Genomic DNA, 22,691 nt, shown 5'->3' on the forward strand with positions numbered 1-22,691 from the left:
CGTTACGTAAAACTTACCTTTTACCTTCTTTACCTTATAGCATTTGTCAATTATACCTTTACTCTTTTGTGTCCCTATTTTGTTAATATCTGTTTCCCTCACTACACTGTAAATAATAATAGCAAACACTTGTAGTGCATACTTTGTTGCAGGCATTGTTCTAAGTGCTTAGTCTTCACAGACAACTCTATGAAGTAGGTATTGTTATTAGTCCTGCTTTACAGATGAGGAAACTGAGCCACGGGAGGTTAAGTAACTTGCCCACTGTGGTGACCAATAAGTAGTAGAGCTGGAATTTTAACCTAAGCTGTCTGGCTCCAACATCTAATAATGAACTTATTGAATTGATTAGTTAATTCATTAGCAAGAGGTACCTTCCAACCTTGAGATTCTAAGATCTATTTTAAAATAATCACCTGATGTTTTATGGATATGTTTATTTAACTGTTTCATTTGTGTACATTTTATATATCATTTTAAAAAGTATATCAGTTAAAGTCGTAGCATTGTTGAATATTTCTAAAAGCTTTTAGAATGTGTGTGGAGGTTTTTGGTTATCACAAGGAATGTGGGATACTACTAGCCTATAATAGACAGGGGTCAGAAATGCTAAACGTCCTCTGATACTTGGAACAATTCCAAAAAAAGGAAGACTTGACCTACACTAAGTGCCCATCATAAGCCCATTGGAAAACACTAAAATGATGGACCAGTATCTTCAGAAAGAAGAGGCATGAATGGAGGCTGGTAGAGAAGAGAATTGACATTTATTGAATGCCTTAATACACCTAATACCTGTTATCTCTTTTAGCCTTCACAACAGTGCCATGAGGTGTTAGCTCTTTTATACAAATGAGAAACCTGAGACTCAGTGAGGTTAAGTAATTTGTCCAAGGTCATAGAAGTGAGGTATAGGTGCTTTGTGGGACTTGGCTAGACAGAAGCTCAAGGATGAAGAAAGAGCAGAGGAGTAATTCACTTGGGACCTGACTGTTAAAATCCAAATGACCATCTTTCCTCTTCAGTGTTCTATTTTTGGGGAAGGACAGAGTCCTAAAAAGGGAGTTCTGTGTCCAGTGTCTTCTGCTTTTAGATTGCTTTCGCCTTATTTGAATTCTTTCCAAAAGTATATGGTTTTATAACATATTTTAGCTTTATCATTGCTGTTATTTTTCCCATTTAAGAAAAAACAAATGAAATATCTTCTTTTAACCCTTCTTCCCTCTTCACCCACACCATTTCTTTGCTCACTTTTGCAGCAGTACTTTCTGTATTCATTCTCCTAATGTTCTCCCATTCAGGCTTTTATCTCACCATTCCCCGCAAATTGCTCTTCTCATTGGTCTCTGTGTTGCTAAATCCCATGGTTACTGCTTATTAAGTACTTACCATATTAGCAGTATATAACACAATTGATCATTCTCTCCTCCATGATTTAAAGGTCCTACCAAAATCTTAATGCCATTTGAAGCTTTTAAAAGTTTTTAAAAGCTTCAAATGGCATTAAGACACTGAGGACAGCCTTTACTTTCGCAACTTGGCTTCCAGCTGCCTAAACATTTCCACCTAGATGCCTATTAAAATGTTCAAATTAACACCTGATATTCTCCCCAAAACCTGCTCTACCGCCTGTTATTATCATCTCAGTTAATGGCTACTCCCTTTCTCTAACACTCCAGCTCTTGAATCCTATCTTTCTCTCATACCCCACTTCCATCTGTCAGGAAATTCTGTTGTCTTCTCCTTTAGAATACATCCAGAATCCGACCACCACCCTGTTCGAAGTCGACAACATCATCTCTTTATCTGTATTACTTTGATGACCTACCTTGTCTCTATTCCCTATTGTATGTTTTCTACACAGCATTGAGAGTAATCAGACTATGTCACAATACAAAAAAATTAAATGACACATACAAAACGCTAATAAATCTCTTTACCTGAAATATTAGTTAGACCCTGGCCTTCCACTTAAACTCAAATACTGAAGCCAAACCATATACAGTCACAGCTAGGCTACCCAGAAATCCTAGCTTTGATTTTCACAAGGGCTCCAGCACTATTTTAGTTTGAGTCATGAGGATGAACAGGAAAGGATCTCTGGGAATCATATCAAGGCAACGAAGGGCGAGCTTTGGCTAGTCAACAATCTTTGGTAAAAGTTATCTTGGATGCAAGCCTCTGGGTAGTGGAAATTGATAACAACCAGTCTCGTCTCTACCTATGTCTCAGAGACCCACTGGGTTAAAAATAGTTCCTAGGATGCATCAATTAGCTAGCCCAGGTATGGAAAGATATATAACCCTGGTATATTCAGACTAGGATTTCTGAATATAGCTCCTATTCTCTGTTCTATAATGATGGAAGTTTAGGGTACATCAGTGATAGCAGGTTTAAAAATTATTGTCTGACTATGACGGGCTCACACAACAAAAACAAGGAGTGTAAAGATTAACTAACAAAGACCAATAATGTGGGACCAAGAAAAACAAAAGCAAAAAAACCTTTTAGTATTCATTAGTTTATCAAGTACTTATACAGTGCCATGTGACAGGCACTGTTTTAGGCTCATAGAGCACATCAATAAGCAAAACATTTTTTAAAAATATACATGCCATTAAAGAACTTACAGTTTAACTGGAAGAGAGAAAATAGCAAACACAAGAAATAAGTAAAAAAAAAAAAGAAAAAACATACTTGATGAAGAGATTGTAAATGCTTTGGGAAAAAATAGTGTAACGGTGATTAGGAATAGGATTGGCAATTTTAATGAAGGTGGACAAGAGGGCAACCTTTGAGCAAGGACTTGAAAGGAGTGAAGGAATTAGTCATGCAAATATTGAGGGAGGCACTTTGTAATAGAGACACTGGCTAGTGGAAAGACCCTACTGGGGTGCTTGGTGTGTTAGCTGGAATGAGCAAAGGAGAGAACAATAAAACAGGTGAAAAATGTAGGCCATTAAAAGAACTTCAACTTGTACCTTGAAGAAATTGAAGAACCATTAGAAAGTTTTGAACCAAAGAGCAAAATAAATAAACAAATTGTGTGTGTGTGTGTACAATTGACCCTTGAACAATGTAGGGGTTAGTCACATATTTTATATATGCATTATATACTATATTCTTAAAATGAAGAAAGAAAAATGTTTTTAAGAAAATCATAAGAGAAAATACATTTACAGTATTTATTTTTAAAAATCTGCATGTAAGTGGACCTATGTAGTTCAAACCCATGTTGCTCAAGAGTCACCTGTATACATACATATATACATATACATATATATATATATATATATATATATATATATATATATGGCCAGTAAGTAACATTTACCAGGTGAGTGGAACAGAATCCACACCATTTTAAATGAATACTATGTGCCATTCATTTACTAGTAGAACTAATATTAATACTTTGTTTTCCTTTTTAATTTCAGAGAAGTATTTAGGCATTTGTATAAACAGAGGAACCAAGATAATCAGCTATGTCTGTCCCTGAGGAAGACCTGTGTCACCAGATGAAAGTAGTTGTTCGTGTGCGTCCTGAAAACACGAAGGAAAAGGCAGCTGGATTCCATAAAGTGGCCCATGTTGTAGATAAGCATATTCTAGTTTTTGATCCCAAACAACAAGAAATCAGTTTTTTCCGTGGAAAGAAAACTGCAAATCGAGATATTAGAAAGAGACAAAATAAGGATCTTAAATTTGTATTTGATGCTGTTTTTGATGAAACTTCAACTCAACTGGAAGTTTTTGAACACACTACTAAGCCAATTCTTCGTAGTTTTCTGAATGGATATAATTGCACAGGTAATTTTTTCAGTTGGGGTTTAATTTTTCTGTCTGATTTCAGTTTTACATTACAAGGGATGTGTACTTGGCCCTTCTAAATATAATCAATTTTAAGGTGCATGTTGGCTAAAAATTCTTAAGTTCAGTAGCCTTTCACTGTAAATGTAAACTTTCTTTGAAATTTACTCATCATATAAACATAAATTATTTGTGAAACTTTCTCTTCCATAGTCCTGCCATGGTCCCTATAGACAATCATCCTTTCAATTTCCTATGTTACTAAACCACATATTTCTTTTAATTGATGTCAGATTTTTCAAATTTTTTTGTAAGTATTTCCATTGTTTACCTATACAACTATCAATCCTTATGGAATAGTCAGATATTTCTGACTTCTTGACAGTTTCTTTAGAACAACATTTTTTACAATACTTGAAATACAAATGTTCAAAGCCCATGTTAATGGAGTATCGTCTGCTATTTTAGCATATCGCCCACCCATAAAGCATCTCTAGTGCTATGAATAGACCTATAATTATTTGCCTTTCAAAACGGTCATGCTGATTTCATAGAAAGAGAGATTTCCAAAAGTCTAGATAAATCACTACTTACGAGGCACTTAACATCATTAGTATCTTATTTTTAGAATTACCACAATTTGATACCCCAAAACTATAACATGTTTCACTGTCTCATTGATTCATTAAGTTTTATTACAGAAGACTTACCTTCTTGGTTGAGCAAGATTGTAATGTGGTTTATTGATTAGAACTTCCATAATTCTCATTTTTAAGCAGATATTCTTTTCCTCATTCATGAAACTTCATTTGTCTCTGGAGATTTTTAAAATTATTGTTGACTCCAAATGAAAAAAGTCTCTACCAAACTAATACTAAATCTTTGGTTTCTTCTTGACTTGACTTTATATTCCTATCCAGATGTCTTAAGACTTCTTGGTATACTACTGTCTTACATAAAATAGAAGAAAATGAAACATATATTAGTTTAATCCATTCTACTGAAAAGTATTTTGTAGTTAGTATTTAGCTCATTAGAGAGATTTGACTTATAAAAATATTTTCATCGGAAATATGAGGACTTATTACCTTAACTGAATATTACATTGGGTATTTGCCAAGTGTAATTCAGGACTCTGGTTTTTTTGTTTTTTTTTTTTTGTTTTTGGGGGGGTTTTTTGTTTGCTTGTTTTTGTTTTTTGCATTTGATGAAAACACATCACTTTTATGTTGTACTGTATAAAATCTTGAAAACAAAGTAATTTGCCTAAAACAAGATTTTATTGTTTTAAATTTTCAAAGTAATTTTATAAATGGCTTCTATCTGGAATTCATTCACTTAGTCGACTTGTATTGAGTACCTGCTTTGTGCCAGGTGGTTTGTTTGCTAGGTGTGAAGGCTACATGAATCCTGCCTTGGTGGAGCTCACAGTGGGAAATACAATGTGATACGTTCTAGAGTAGAAGGATGTGCAGCATATATATACTAAAGGGTTCAAATGAGGCAGTGAACGTTTCTGCCTAAGACAACTCTGGAAGGCACAGGAGAGTGACATTTGTGCTGGATATTTAGAACAGGTGGAAGTTTTCCAGCTGGAGTAATTCCAAGGACTGCAGGACAAAAGCAGCAGAGTAGAAAAGCAGCAGCAGTTGAGGAGAACTTCAAATAATCTAGTGTACCAGGTGCTGTCTATTAGATTGCTCGATAAAGATCCACAGATAGGAATTTGAGCTTTCTCATGTAGGACTGTGGAACAATTAAGGATTGACATTCAGATTTCATTTTTCATAAAAATAACTACAAATTCTAAAGGATGGATTAAAGAAGATTGAGACTAATAGGGAGACTGATAATTGATTACTTAAAATGTGTAAGGTTACTATAGAAGAATGGGAGCATGCAATGGGGGTGGGGGTGGGCAGGTTGATGATAGTACCATTAATCAGAATAGAAAATAGAGGAGTAAGAGTAGATTTGTGCTAAAATCCCCAGGTTTTAAAGATAAGACTAGAAATTAATTTTGGATCTATTGGGTTTAAAGTTACTGTTCAGGATATCCAAATGGAACTATCTAGAGAGTCAATATAGTAATGGTATATTTCATAACGAAGAACTTTGATCGCTTTTTATAAAAACCCAGTGCTTGCATATGGTGCCACCGGAGCTGGGAAGACACACACCATGCTAGGATCAGCTGGTGAGCCTGGAGTAATGTACCTAACTATGGTAGACCTTTACAAATCCATGGATGAGATTAAAGAAGAGAAAATATGTAGTACCGCCGTTTCTTATCTGGAGGTAAGTTGGCAATGTCATTCTTTAGATTAATCAATACTATTGAGAAATCTTTCTTTAGGAAATTCCACTGTCCATTCTAATTCAATCATACAGGATTTTTCTTACAAATATATAATATCATTAAAACTTCTGGTCTTAAGTATCTATTATGCATCTTACTCTTTCTGTTAATTATTTTGTTTCCCATAACTTCTGACCTACAGAAAAGTAGCAAGATTAATACAAAGAACTTCCAGATACCCTTCACCTAGAATTCTTCATGTTAACATTTTACTACCTTTGCTTTTTCTCTCTGTATGTGTGTATATGTATTTCTTTTTTCTAAACTGTTTAAGTTACAGTCTTCTAGAAACAAATTTTCTTAAATAACTGTTGAATAGTTATCAAAATCAGGAAATTAACAATGATACAACACTATTATCTGATCTGTAGACTTTAATGAGAGTTTGCTAGTTATTCTAATAATGCCCTTTATTGAAAAAGGAAATAGAAGATCATTAATTGCATTCAGTTGTATCTGTTTAGTCTCCTTAATCTGAATTCACTCCTTTTTCTTTCTTTATGTTGCTGTCATAAAAGCCTTAGTTTGGATTCATCATGATTAGAGTCAGGTTGTACACTGTCAGAAACACCACAGAAGTGATACTGTATTCTTACATCATATCAAGAGACCTGTGGTTAGTCCTGTTACTGGCTGTGTGAATTTTGATCAATTTCATTATGTTAGTGTCTGTGAAGTTTCTTCACTGTCAAGATAGTACTTTACCTTTTATATTTAATAAGTACCTTGTAGAGAGAAAATGTAAATATCCTATTACTTAAACTGTTCTCTTAGTATTAGTATTCACTGATGATTCATGCTTGAATCAATTCCTGTTATGATGCTCGGAGAGGATAGTGAGTTTTAAATTCCATCATATCTTCTACATTTGTTCATTGGCTTTCTGCTGTAAGGAAGAGCTTTCCCTTTCTTTTATTGTATCTGTGTGGATGCGTGGATTCCTAACATTATTCAATAGATTTTAACCCCTTTCTGTAATTATTTATTTGAATGCTCAAATTGTGCCAGATTTGCCCAATTGAGGCTCTTTCATGCTACCTCTTTAGTCCTTTTGTTTAGTCCTTTTGACATACCTCATCTTTCCTTGAGGCCTCCTACCCTCTTAATAGCCAACATTCAACAAGTCGTAATTAAGTGGCAGGCACTCTGTGTTCAGATAGTGTTTCAGAAACCAGTGCAGAAACAGAAATCCCTGATTTTACTGCCTATTTGTGGTGTCCGAGAGAAAATTTCTAATAGCCACAGCTCTCTTATTGATATAGTTAGGTTCCTCCCGGGAGAGTTTCTTCACATTTCAAAAATTGATTAAGATTATGTACGTGGCTAGAACTTGGAAATTAAAGTAAAACTTATTTTCTATAGTTAAATATTGAAAAAAATTGTTTTAAATGTAATTAAGAAGAGAACATAGCAATATTCATTATTTCTCCCTTAGATCTTTTGATAACTGGGAGAAATTTGAAGTTTGGTTATTTTTTATATTTTTAATTCTTTTTCTATTCTTTTATTCTGCTTTCATTTTGTTATTGGTAAGGCAGTATCTAATCTAATGGTGTTTTCACTAAGACTGCACCAGAATTGGTTATGGAACTTTTTAAAAATAGTCATGCCGGGCCCTCACCCCCTGGACGTTTTAATTTAATAGGTCTAGATTGTGGCCGAGGCAGCTATGCTGTTTCAAAGCTCCCAGGTGATGCTGTGCATAGACCAGCTTGGAAGTGATTGTTCTAATTGTATGTTTTATGTGATTGAAGTGGGATAAGGGGAAGCATTAGAAAAGTGTCTGCTGCTTATCAGAAAAATAAGAACTAAATTTATCTCTCGATATTTTACTGCTTTTAAGAGTTTATTCCATTTGTAAATCGTTATCACTCATTGTAGAAAAGTTTACCAGCAATGAATTATCGCTATGGGATATTTATTAGAACATGGAAATAACTTTTATTAAAGACTTAATTTTGTATTTTTTAAAAAAATCTTGTCAGTAATGTAGTTGTTATTTGGATGACAAGTAGAAAACTTACTACCTTTAGTAAATTCATAAAATCAGGTCAATAATATTATTTCTATGCATTACTTACAGAAATTACTAAAAAAAAAAAAAAAAATTGCCAAACACATCAAATACAGATGTGTATTCAATGCCATGCAGTAGAATGAGGATATCTGGGCTCCAAATCCTGCTCTATTACCTTCGTGACCATGGACAAATTACTTAACCTTAGGGCTTTAGTTCTCTCATCATTCAAACAGGGGAAGGGAGTCCCATTATGCAATTTATCATTAAGAATTACATGTTGAAATTAATGTAATTGAAGAACAAATGCAATCAATACCATCCATCCTTGAGTATGGGTTTTCTTTAACTTTTGAGCTCTAAAATTGAAAAAGTTTGGACTACTTCGGGATCATGAAATAATAAATACCTTTTCCAGTAAGAATCAAACCACCTCTATATAACTTATATTTCAGAGCCGGTAGAATTTTCCAAAACCATGTGTCCCTTATATTTCCAGGAAATATGAAAAGTCAATTTCAACCATCTTATTTCTGTTTCACTGTAATCAAGTTAGAAATTATGGTGTGAGGGTGTGATGTCTCCACATTTAAGTTTCAAATTCAAACCTAAGTAATTCAGCTCTTCTGTTTTCTTAGGTGGTGGAAAATTAATGGCATCGTGAAATATAAGGGGTGATATAAACAAAATGAGATGCCATTTGTCTTTAATATAAAATTCAAATATAAACTAAACTCAGCAATGTGTGCCTATATGTGAGATTATCACTGTTGTTTCAATATCAATGCTAAAGCAGTTCTTTTTATTTTAAGGTGTACAATGAACAGATACGTGACCTCTTAGTAAATTCAGGGCCACTTGCCGTCCGGGAAGATGCCCAAAAAGGGGTGGTGGTTCAGGGGTTGACTTTACATCAGGTATGTTTATAAACTTCTTTTTCCTTTGTTCAAATAGCAAGTGTGGTTATTTAGCCATTTACCTATTTTCCATTGTGCTTGAGAAAGAAGAAAAAACGTGAAATGCAGAGTTAAAATAATCAGGGTATATCTTTAGTCTTATTTTGTTTTCCTTGACATAACTAAAGGAGCTTTTCTTTTAAAAATATACTTGGACATTTAATATCGTGTGTTGTTTTACTTAATGCCTTGATATTTTATCTTCACAGAGAGACAGGACTTTATCTTTTATTCCTCATTTAACACCAAAGTACTAAGCAAATGATAAATAGTCGATATTTAATGTGATTTAAGTTATAGAAAGCATTTTGTTTACTTTTTCTTTTACCTTATAAGTCTTCTTGTTTATTGAAAGTTTATTTTAAAATTTAAAGACATGGCTAATTTGTGTATTTTTCTTAAACTTTTCTAGCCCAAGTCCTCAGAGGAAATTTTACAATTATTGGATAATGGAAACAAAAACAGGACACAGCATCCCACTGATATGAATGCTACATCTTCTCGTTCCCATGCTGTTTTCCAGGTAACAGGCCACTCGACTATCGTTCTTAAAATTGAATTTAAAATGAATGAAGACAAATTCATGGATGGTGATTTTTCACACATCAAAAAGAATTTCTTCATCTGAGGACTTTTCTGCTTCTAAGCTATTCCTTTACTTTGCAGCTTTGAGGAGATTCTATCAAGAATATTTAGAATTGAGATGATATAAATCAGAAATGTAAATTTTTTTTTTTTTGTGAAGATGAAGGATAGAAAAGTGGAAGCAATAGAGGGATTTTTCCAGTGTGTGTGTGTGTATGTTTTAAGTTGGTAAAAATATTTAATATTTCTATTTCACAAAATATTTAATATTTCCAAAACATCTTGTATTCAGAGCAAACGTTCTTTTTATAGATCTAGATTTACAGAATCAATAAGCTGGGGAGATACTGATTCAGTTTCTAAAAGATTTCATCATAGTGGCCATGTAAAGTAGTTGCATTCCTTAAAGAAGCACAATTCAGTGGATAGAGTACTTTTTTAGGAATACAGTACTGAAAAGAGCTACAGGGTTGGTTAGCTAGTATTTCTTATAGTTCCTACTCATGTTAAAATCCAAATGATTATGTAGCTGTATCCTGGATTATGCTGTGTAGAACTCATTTTATACAAAGAAATTGTAGTTGAAAGAATTCATATCTGAGTCAATCAAGTCATTCAGAAAGTCTCCAGCCCACAAAATTTTATTAATCTTTTCTGTTGTTACCACTTACTCCTCCTTGATCAATAGTAGTCTTGAGAGAAATGTTTACCTGTGACGTTGAGACTTTTCCAAAATGTCTTAGACCCTGCTTTATACGAAAATTTAGCAAAAGAGTTTTATAGTAGAATAATAGCTAAACTTCCCCCTATCTTTCAAGTTTACCATCAAATTTATTTCAGTCAAGCTACAAAGTAGTTTAAAATAGTTGCGCTTTAATGCGCTATTGAACGTTAGAGTATTCTTTATTATACTATTTTTTCAATGTTTAATTTTTAAATTATAATGACACAACAATTTTGAGAACTGGAATAATGTTTGAGAATGATCCCTGCAGACATGCAAAGCATTCTGACCACTCACTGCCTTTGGTTTTCTCTTAGGAGCATTCTTTCTTGAGGACCTGTGTCCTACCCCTACCTCTCTTAAATTCTATGTTCTGGTTCAAGGGTTACCGGAATACAAATGGTAGTTGTTTTGACCTTCTGTCAGTCCAGGAGTTATTTTCAGATTTTTCTCAACTTTGGTAATTACTTCTGGTACCCTTGGATGTCGGCCAGTCCTGTTACACCTCATTTGGTGTGTTTTCAAAATGAAAATAATTTTGATTTCATGCTCTTTTAAAAATAAACTGTACATTTCCCTTCTAATTTTGTTAAATTTTGTCCTTATTTTCCCTATTCTGTAATTTAAAAAGATTTATTTGCGACAACAAGACAAAACAGCAAGTATCAATCAAAATGTCCGAATTGCCAAGATGTCACTCATTGACCTGGCAGGGTCTGAAAGAGCCAGTACTACCAGTGCAAACGGAGCCCGTTTTATAGAAGGCACCAATATTAATCGATCACTTTTAGCTCTTGGGAATGTCATCAATGCCTTAGCAGACACAAAGGTAGGTACTACATGTTTATCTAAATATTTTGAAATATTAATGTATGTATAATTTCTAGAAAGGTATTATTTAATATAATTTTGTTTTAAGGGTCTATTATAAATCAAATTACAAGAATATTTCAATAATTTTTATATACATAGCAAAGACAACATAAAGCCTGGTATATCAAGTAAAGCTATAGTTCAGTGTTTTTTTTTCTTTCTTTTTTTTTAATTTATTGGGGTAACAATTGTTAGTAAAATTACATAGATTTCAGGTATACAATTCTGTATTACATCATCTATAAATCCCATTGTGTGTTTACCACCCACAGTCAGTTCTCCTTCCATCACCGTATATTTGATCCCCCTTACCCTCATCTATCACCCCCCACCCTCCTTATCCTCTGGGAACCACTAAACTATTGTTTGTGTCTATGAGTTTTTGTTTCTCATTTGTTTGTCTTGTTCTTTTGTTGTTTTCGGTTTATATACTACATATCAGTGAAATCATACGGTTCTCTGCTTTTTCTGTCTGACTTATTTTGCTTATACTCTCAAGATCCATCCTTGTTGTCACAAATGTTCCTATATTATCTTTTCTTATCACCGAATAGTATTCCATTGTGTATATATACCACAACTTCTTTATCCATTCATCTATTGAAGGACATTTTGGTTGTTTCCATGTCTTGGCCACCATAAACAAAGTTGCAATGGCAGTGTGGAGGTTCCTCAAAAAATTACAAATGAATTATCATATGACCCAGCAATCCCTCTCCTGGGTATCTATCCAAAAAATGTGGTTCAGTGTTTTTTTAATTTCCAGTTTTATAACCAGAATTTGCTGAAAAAAAAGTATTAAATATCAGATTGTTAATATTTTATGGTACTTTCTCATCACTTATTTTGAACTTGATTTTTTAAATTACCATTTGATGATCACTGCACAGCAAGCATGATAATTGAATTGGCATAGAGACACAAGACACATTTTAGGAAAACTAAATCTGTCCTGGTTACTATTTCATATGCTATAAAATCAAGTTAAATATTAAAGAATGTTGATTTTTCTGCGAGAAAGAGAGGAACTTAAGATGTAAAATGTAATTAAATCACTGAGAAACATCTAATGTTTACTAGATGCTTTTGGGGTATTTAAACTATTTTACCTCTAATGTCTGCCAGAAGTACTTACTAGAGCACGGCATATTTGACAACTTCTGTATTTGTAAAAACAGAAAGAAATGACTTTTTTTAAGTTAAAATATGATCATTTAAGTTCAAAGCAGGTGCAAAAGCTTAGAAAAATTACTGTTAAACTCTTCAAAATGTTGCATTTTGATTTAGTGTAAAGTATATTAAAATCATTTGTGGAATCTTTTTAAAATAGGCAAGGTACTGAAATCACATGAAGATTGCAAAAGCAAGATGACATATTCTAAGTTAAAGTTTCAAACATGTAAGCAGACAGTATGGTATAGAGTTGGTTTTCTAAAATTAAACTGTTTATAATTTTACCAAATCTTTCTCCAATCATCTGTCAAAGGACACTTGAAGAACCTCCGTACTGTTTTCCATAGTGGCTATACTAATATACATTCCCACCAGCAGTTTATGAGGGTTCCTTTTTCTCCACAACCTCTCCAACACTTGTGATTACTTGTCTTGTTGATAGTAGGCATTCTAACAGGTGTGAGGTGGTATCTCTGTGTGGTTTTGATTTGCATTTCCTTATGGAATATTACTCAGCCATAAGAAAAAATGAAATACTGTCATTTGCGACACTATGGATGGATGTTGAGATTATCATGCTAAGCAAAATAAGTCAGATAGGAAAAGTCGAGAACCATATGGTTTCACTCATCTGTGGGATATAAAACTGAAAACAACAAACAAATAAGACAAACAAGCAAAACTCATGGACACAGACAACAGTTTAGTGGTTACCAGAGGGTAAGGGGGGAGAAGGAGGGGTAGAAGAGGGTTAAAGGGAGTCAAACATATGGTGATGGAAGGAGATTTGACTTTGGGTGGTGAACACAATGCGGTATATAGAGGATGTATTATAGAATTCTACACTTGAAATCTATATAATTTTACTAACCAATGTTACCCCAATAAATTTAATATTAAAAAAAGAACAAAAATCATTTCAAGTACCACCAGCAGTACATGTTCCACACTGTTTGGGAAAGACTACTCTGATAGAAAGCACAGTACTACTGGGAATTGGGGAATCTAGGGCCCATTTCCAACTCTGAGGCAAGTCATTGCACAATTAATTTGGGAGCTTCATTTTCCTCTTCTGTAAATGAAAGATTTACATTGGATAACATAAGGTCGCTTTTATTTTAACATTATAATGCTCTGTTTTTACATAGAAGTTGTACTTCTTGGAAAATTTGTTTGATAGTTTAAAATCAGAACTATATCTTTTAAGTAAAAGAAAACTTTAGAATTTCAACTTTCAGATGAAATATCTCTAATATTTTAATTATCATTTATTTTATATCAATTTTCGATGGTTATTTAATAAGAGAAGCAACTCTATGCCATGCAGAATTCTTATTATTCCTCTGGTATATTTGTATAGGTCATATATGTTGTATTTTTTTTCTTTTTTAGAAATGAAGATTTTTTTTTTTAAATAGACATTTTGTTTTTGAATAGTTTTAGATACGAAAAAGTTAATGAGAGAATACAGAAAAATTTTGTTAAATATGCCCCACACTCAGTGTCCCCTGTTATTAAGATTTTACAGTAATGTGATACACGTATCACAACTAATGAACCAATATTGATATTTTATTATTAACCAAAGTTCATATTTATTCAGATGGAGATATAATCTTTAAATAAGACATTTCTTAAATATATTCATTGAATAGTCCCATAAGATTCATTATCATCATTTACATCTCCAATTGTATCATAATTCTAGGCAAAGTTGGGCAATGCTTAAATTCTTAAAGTGAAGTGGTAGCAGGTTTGCATTTAAATGTGGAAAAATGACACAAGAATTCTTTTTTTGTTCTTTCAGAGAAAGAATCAGCATATTCCTTACAGAAATAGTAAGCTCACTCGCTTGTTAAAGGATTCTCTTGGAGGCAACTGTCAAACTATAATGATAGCTGCTGTTAGTCCTTCCTCTATGAGCTACGATGACACATATAACACTCTCAAGTATGCTAACCGTGCAAAGGACATTAAATCTTCAGTAAGTGTGTTGACTCTGCCTTTGTTGTAAGGGTACTGAGTGCATATTATTTTTGTAATTCTAACGAAATAGTGATTTAGAGTTGTATTTCTACTAATGAGTTAGAAGACAGGGTTAGAAATATCATTAAGGTTGGGGTTAATTGAACATTAACTTCGATAATTAAACCATTAAGCATCTTAATTACATATATAATAGATACTATTATTTAGTCTTTTGGGAGCTAGCATGTTTTAGTGCCTTTCTTTCTAATCTTTTTTCACATCATGGCACATGATATTTTGATGGCACTCTGGAATAATTGGTGAAGGTTCTAACACATCTGTGGCAGCCTAGGATGACAGTGCTTTAGCCTAGCACCAACACCTTCTACCTGACAACCTTGGACATGTTAGGTAATTCCTCCAAACTCAGTTGCTTCATCTGTAAAAGAGATGTAATATCTGCTTCAGTTTATAAAGCAAATAGCCTTTTTAAAATATTTTTTTTCCGCATACATGATATTGATGTAACCAATCTCTTCTTAGCACCAACAATATAGTAATGATTACTTACGTCAATAATTTGAGATAGTTTAAAAATATATAAGTCAAAGATAATACATGTTTAAAAATCACAGGATCTCAGGGTTTGAAGAGACCTAGAACTCAATTGGTGTGATGACTTCTCCTCCCACTTACGTCTCTGCTACTCCTATTGTATAAACATGAGCGGGTTATTGCCTTCCTTAGAGAAATATTCATATACTATTTATATAAATAATTGATAATGGTTGTACTATATAAGTATACAAAAGTTTTTCACACATATTTTTCATGTAATCCTTAAACCAACTCGTTGGGGAAGGCATTTTTAGGTCTACAGTTGAGGAATCCCATGCTCAGAGTTTTAAGAAATAAATTTTAAGTCATTTAAGTGAGCGATGGGCAGGGCTTTGAAATAAATATTTAGACTTATATGCTTAATGCTGTCTCCACTATTCCATAGCTGCCAAGTTTCCCTTACTATTATAAAAAGGATTAATGTAACAAGAATTCATTAAAAACTGATTGAACTTACAAATGTATGGAACTTAAAGTTATCTCTGAATTTCTTAGAAGTCAGAGAAAAAGAAAGTGGGTGATTTTTACTATATTGTTAATGAATGAATGCTTTGCAAGTTCTTAAAAGTAACTTCTCAGTAAGGCAATTTCTTTATCATTGCATTTACATAGTGAATGTCCTCAGCATATCCTCTTGTCATAGATTTTAAACATGAGCATAATTGATCAAGACTGTCATGTGATTATACTTGCCACAAATTCTGAATTCACAGAACTGAATTAATGAGGATATAATGCCATTTGCTCATATATATCACTGTGTGGTTGTGATTCTTATCTTTCTCTCTACACAATCATAATTTCTATCTTTTAACAGTTGAAGAGCAATGTTCTTCACCTCGACAATCATATAACTCAGTATGTCAAGATCTGTAATGAGCAGAAGGAAGAGGTATGTCTCTACATTGTTATGCTAATCTCCCCCAGTTCCTCCTTTATGGAATTCTGCAATCTTAATTGCCTAAAAATTTGACATGTTTTTCTATTACAGTTGAAATCTGGCTGATTCAGTCATTTTACACAGCTAAAATTTTGCTGTGGCCATGTGTAACAGAAACAAATAATTTGTTTTGTATTTTAACTAGTGTTTCTCTCTATTAGATTTTAATGTTAAAGGAAAAACTAAAAGCCTATGAAGAGCAGAAAGCCTTTGCTGATGAAAATAACAAAGCAAAATTAATGATTTCAGACCCTCAGGAAAAAGAAATTGAAAGGTAAAAATGTCAATAAGATCTCATTTTGAAGATTTTGTTGTTTTGAAATTTTTTCAAATATTTTATCATTGGTTGCATAAGTATGTCTTTATATGTATTCTCAACTGAATTCAAGCAGTCACTGATTGTTCTTTATATTGTACACTTTAGAGATTAGATAATTTTAGTTGTGATTATATAGTGAGAAGAACCAGGATTTATAAGATGGAGAAGGTAAAGCCAATTATGTCACTTATGAAATTAGCTTTTAGCGGTTTTCTTATTTTTCTCAGGTGTCTTAGTCCATTCAGGCTGCTATAACAAAATACCATAGACTGCTTCGCTTATAAACAAAAAAACATATATAGATATTTGTCACCATTCTGGGGGCTGGGAGTCCAAGATCAAGGTGCCGGCATGCTTGGGTGCCAGCCTTCTTCCAGGTTGTAGACCTCTGAAATCCTCACATGTCCAAAGGAGAGGAAGACCTCTCTGGAGAGGAAGGGCACTAGTCCCATCCGTGGGCTCTCCGCCCTCATGACCTGATATCCTCCAAAGGGCCCCACCTCCTAATACCATCACCTTGGGTATTAGGTTTCAACGTGGATTTGCGGGGAGGAGAGGGACACACAAACATTCAGGTGATTGCATGTGGCATTATTGTTATTTGTATAGTTCATGTAGATTTTATCTACCCTTTCTTGACTCTATGTAACTCGTAATAATCCACTTAAATGAGTTTAAGGGGCTAATTATTTGAAAGAACATCTCTGAGTGATATAAAATGATACAGAATTTTGCACCAAGCTTCTTAGCAGGTAAATTTAAAGAAAAAAAGCTGTTAATAATACAGTCCTCACAAGTACTTTTCCCCTAAGCAATTAAGACAGTTTTCCAAATTGTCCCAATGGGATCCTAGTTTAAAGACTATGAATCTTCAGTGGTTCTAAGACAGTAAGGAATTCCTGGATCAAATAAGTTTGGAAATTAATTCTTAAGGAATCTAAAAGATTTCCAAAGTACATCAGTATATTAAAGGCTCTGAGAGGCCTTGTAGTAAGGGATTCTGTTAGACTTTGATTAAAGTTCAGTAAAGTTACACTTATTTGACATGCCCAGAGCCAATTTCCTGTTATCATTAGTATGAGAAACAACCCCAACTCAAACCAATGGTTATTCACACTCTTTTGGAATTCTAGAGTTTGTAGAAGGTATCTTGGTGTATGTAAGGAAGACTAGTCAACAGCAGTCTTCAACCTAGTGTCAGGTACAACACCTTTTTGAAATTGGATTTGTATTCTGAATTTACGTAAAATATCCTTGGTTTGAAAAAAATATTTTTTCTGCCTCCGTTGACCCTAAATGCCAAGATAACTACTTCTAATACTAACAACACTTTACTATTGTGATGGCTTTATAGCTTTGGGTGATTTTTGGCCCATATTAATTTAATCTGATCACTACAACAACCCTTTGCAATTTAAAGTGGGGTACTGTTTTCTCATTTACAGATATGGACAAGAAATTTAAATCATCTCTTTCAAATCTTAATCCTTTTGTTCCTATACTATTCTATTTCACAAATATAAGTAATTAAACAGTTTTTTCTATCAATGACAATGAATCAGGTTTTTATATAGCATAAAGTTGACCCATATATTGCTATTATACAAGAGCTCAGTTTATACTGGAGATTACCTGAACTGTTTAAAAATTATTTCCTATTAATTCCCCTAACCCACTGTCAAAATAAAATAGTTATATTTTATTAGCCTTATGATGCTTTTTGTCATATCCCACCAATTTTACAGTATCTTTTAAAAAATAACAAGTAAAAGTGATGCCTCATTATTCATTTCGTTTTATCAAAGAAAGCTTTTAACTGTGATGTATTATTAGTAGTCAGATTATTATTTTATTTGTTAATCAAATGTGGAACTGGTCTTCATGCAACCAGATACCTGTTTTTGGATGCAAGTTTCTTGAAAATTAAAGAGGTCACCAACTGCTCAGATTTGGAGTCATTTGCTTGCATGGAATTACTTAGCACTACTTAACCAGATCTGGTTACCAATTAAAACCTTGCAAGTTAGTAGACTTCTGGAGTTGATGGCTTCAAATTGTTGAACTTTTTTTATGGTAAAATGATTCAGAAGGGAGATGGCCTGAGCTATGAAATAAGCATGTATTTGGGTATTTTTCACGTTTCATCCTGACTTAACCAACAATAAAAACTTTGAGTTTTAAATCAAGCAATATGTCAAATAATTAACTTGTATTTATAAAGAAGGTAATGATAAAATTATACCCTTTGTCATTTTCCTCAAAAGTAACTGTCTCGTGAAAGAAATAAACGAAATACATTTTATATCAATCATACTGTTGCATATAACTTTTTTATTGTCATGAATTTGCAAAGTGTCTTTTAAAAAACCTTAACATGTTTATGATGTTTAAATAAAGGAAAGAATATACAATATTTGCTGTCTATAAAAGCTATTTGAAAAAATAATATTCAGAAAGAAATCATAAAAAGAAAGTACAATTACTCTTTATACCGAGTAATTATAAAACTTCACTTGTGACTATACCAAGAAAATTTTGTGGAATTTAATATTCATTACAGATCACCTAAAATTATTGGCAAAGATTTTTGTTTTCTAGTTACTTGAATGTTTTAAATGACTAAAAAATATGTATTATTTATCAATCCCTTAACACTATTTCTGTTCTGAAATGATAAGGTTTTTTAAGGAGCTCTCTGAAAACCTTTGATACTAATTCCCTTCCTTCCATCCTAATCACTAAACATCACTAATTGAAATAACTCTGCACCACAGAATTACAAAATTGACAAATATTTAACTATGTCCTTGGGTACAATATTACAGAAAAACTAAGAAATTATCTTTGATTATAACCTAAAGATAACGTATCAATTCATTTACTGGTATTAGCATTGTTGTAATATAATACAGTGAAATTGCAATGTCCGTATATATTTCCTATGAAATATTTATGAGTTTCACAAAACTGCAGTCAAGTCGATGTGTTGTGGTTTATATTCATTCCCAGTAGAGTTTCATTAAGAACTACTGACGTAAATTGGCAGTGTTTTTACCACAGATCCTTACAAATATATCTAAAATTCTAGCCAAGAACATTTATTTTTAAGTACATATACTTTGTTACAGTTTTATTTTAAAGGCTTCACAGTTAATTTTTCTTTGAGAGTTTTGCCTGTATGTGACTGTTTATACTGTTTATACTGTTACTGTAGCTCAGTACTGATTGACTGAAAGGTGTAATATGTTTTTATAAAATTAGAATATTGCTATAAGTAATGTTCTGTTGACCCAGAGGATGCAGGATTGAGGGGGGTTTTTTAGGGCTTTCATAAGTTATTCACCTTGAGGTCTTTATGCCTTTGGAGAAGATGTGTGTCAAAACTCCCAACTTTGATTCTACAAATCTATACTGTCCTTCGGAGGAAACACACTGGAGTGGTTTTTCTAGGTTTACCACATTGTAAACTTGAATGTTTTGGGTCCTGGCAGTGTCATCTGACACTTAGCCAGGCTGTCAGGGGTACCTAACTTTGTGGTGTGTTTTCACTGTAACAAATTCTGAAGCGAAAAACTGGCTATCTCACTTTCCCTAGGGGTCAATGGAGGCACCATATGATTATGCCACCCACTGCTTATTTCTTCACAGTGAGCCAACACCAAAACAACACAGAATACTGTGTTGTTTCTGGGGCCTTGTAAATTGAGACAGTAGAGGTCCAGATTAGCATGCTTTTCCTGCAAACACTTTATTTTTGCTAAGCAAAACACAGCATACGACTACTACCAAAGGCCTTATAATACCTACATCTTGGAGGAGAAAGAGAGAATACCAGTGTAGTAAAAATGGTTAATAACCTTTTCCAAACATTTTCATAATTTAGTAGGAAACAATCAGTTTAACCAATTTGTTCTTCATCATTGAGTCTGATTCTGTGAGTGTTACATCTTTTGTCGTGCATTTCTTAAAGTAAACTCTGGATCATCTATCATAAAATTAGTGAGTGTCTATAAAGTGTTTTATTTTTTGTAGATTTCAAGAAATTCTGAACTGCTTGTTCCAGAATCGAGAGGAAATTAGACAAGAATATCTGAAGTTGGAAATGTTACTTAAAGAAAATGAACTTAAATCATTCTATCAACAGCAGTGCCATAAGCAAATAGAAATGATGTGTTCCGAAGACAAAGTAGAAAAGGTATTTAACAACTTTATGGTTAAATTTTAGAAAATGTGAAAACATGGGGACTTTGAATTCTAGAAATTTGACGAGCAGTCTTACCCATCCTCTAACCACCTGGAAGTACTGGAGGAACTGTAACAAACATTGTTTTAAATGCATAGGTAAGAGTACAAGAAAGAAAATTAAATTCCTAATTGTCAGAAACAAAAAGGAAACTAAAATAAACAAACTATCAGTTGCCACTTGCTTCTCTGAGGGTTGATGAAGACACTTAAGATGAATGAAGTTAACACACCAGGAAGATTTGAGTCCCTAAGGAGCGGCAGCAGAAGCCGTCCACCCAAGTACAGGTGATAGTTTACAGCTTAGATCCATAGCAGGTTTTTTTCCCAGGGAAGAATATTTTATCACTGACTTTCTTAGCATTTCCATTACATGGGACTGAAAAAAAACAGACCAACTTTTAGTTGATTTGTTTAATGCACTGGCACAGTGCCTTCCCCTCTCTACACACGCAGACCACTTTTCCTACCCTGCCTTTGATGTACACCACTAATTAGGTAAGGGACCCAAAGGGAGGCAGGGAGTTAGAAATGGCAGTCCCCACATAAAGCGGAGAACCTCAGAGGCCTGCACCCTTCATATTGGGGTACCCCAGGAAGAAAACATCTCACCAATTAACATAAAAAGACAAGGAACCAAGCCTGGGATAAGTGAACACCCGTCTCATTGGAAGACTTATTAGAGATATACTTTTCACAGGATTTGAGGTTAATATTTTTACAATCCATGTGTTTTGTGTAGCAAGTTTCTAAGGTGAGAAGTTCACGTAGAAAATGGTATCAGACCACTGATAATCTGTGGGGAACTGGGCAGAAGTAGTGCAAAATGAGCCTCAACTCAAACCACCGATGAGAACTCACTGTCCAAAATTCAAACACATGGTGAAACAGTTCACCATAAGGCAGTCAGCAGTCTTAGGAAATGACAGAATACCCAAAACTTCAGATATTAGAGCAATCTGATAAAAACTGATAAAATAAAATCAAAAAATAAAATCAAAAAAAAATAAAATAAAATAAAATCTGATAAAAACGAATAGTCATCAAAGAAGTAATTAATGATAAAAGAACATCCATATATGAAAAGAGAACAAATGAGACATCCAGAAACTAAAGATTTATTTCCTGAAATTAAGAAAGTCACCTTTTAGATACAATACGAGGCAATGTTTTAAGCACTTTATATACATTAACTCATTTAATTCTTAGAAAATTCTATGAGCTATGTAATATTATCCTCATAATCAAGATGAGGAAATGAAGGTACATAAAAGTCCTTTTGCCCAAGGTCACAGAGCTCATAGGTGTTAGAGCTATGATTTGAACTCAAGAAAGCTGATTCCAGAGCCTGGGCTCTTGTCCCCATGCTTTTTGAATGTTACATATAGCTGAAGAGAATTAAGAAACTGAGAGATCTGAGGAAATCACAAGATTAAAAAGATAGTGTATGTTAACAAATATACATACATTTATCTTTAACACAAGATAAAAAGCGTATGTTGTTGCGTGAAAGTTAGACTGAAAATTTATGCATTCCTCTAATAGATATTCTGGAGATATGTTAGTGCAAAAAGGCAAAGGATAATATGAAAAGTTTAAGGCTTAGAATTTTCTAGGACTAATAAGGTATAAATGCAAGAAGCATGAGTTCTAAGTATGATAAACACACGCGCGCGCACGTGCACACACAGCCCTGGATGTGTACAATGCCAGACTAGCAAAAATCATTTAAAAAACAATTTTATTTTTTTAAAATACTGGATAATTATTTCCCCCAGTTTTGGTGTTCATTGATGATAAGGTTGACTTTATTTTTAGGAATTTAATTACACAAGCATTATGTGAGATACATTCATATATTAGAAAAGCTTTCTCTTATAAGTAACTTCACAGTTCTCTTAAATCACCACCCCACATGTGTTTCTCCTTTTCCATCTTCCCAGAAGTAACGATTACACATAAAAATTTTACTTGTTTTTAATGTCTGAAAGCTGTCAAATTTTAAATAGTGCCTTAAAAAACTAACATTTCACTTTTTTCTCAGCCTATGGAATGGGAAAGATGTGATATGCTAAGAAATTAATCATGAAGTGTCTATTAATGTATC

The 22,691-nt window shown here is 33.3% G+C and overlaps 1 protein-coding gene across 1 annotated transcript in view; it reads left to right on the forward strand.

The window, feature by feature from the left end:
- Positions 1–3,485: 3,485 nt before the first annotated feature.
- The window catches only part of KIF18A (kinesin family member 18A), a gene marked incomplete at its 5' end in the record, with an annotated part of 72,386 nt that continues 53,180 nt past the window's right edge, over positions 3,486–22,691 (forward strand). Inside the window, 9 exons of the mRNA XM_081063721.1 lie at positions 3,486–3,810; positions 5,951–6,108; positions 8,999–9,103; positions 9,555–9,665; positions 11,083–11,280; positions 14,305–14,481; positions 15,901–15,975; positions 16,185–16,297; positions 20,375–20,537. Coding sequence (XP_080919847.1) covers positions 3,486–3,810; positions 5,951–6,108; positions 8,999–9,103; positions 9,555–9,665; positions 11,083–11,280; positions 14,305–14,481; positions 15,901–15,975; positions 16,185–16,297; positions 20,375–20,537 — 1,425 coding nt within the window. The remainder of the gene's footprint in view (positions 3,811–5,950; positions 6,109–8,998; positions 9,104–9,554; positions 9,666–11,082; positions 11,281–14,304; positions 14,482–15,900; positions 15,976–16,184; positions 16,298–20,374; positions 20,538–22,691) is intronic.

This window comes from Rhinolophus hipposideros, assembly GCF_964194185.1.
Source record: "Rhinolophus hipposideros genome assembly, chromosome: 10".
NCBI classification, from domain to species: Eukaryota; Metazoa; Chordata; class Mammalia; order Chiroptera; family Rhinolophidae; genus Rhinolophus; species Rhinolophus hipposideros.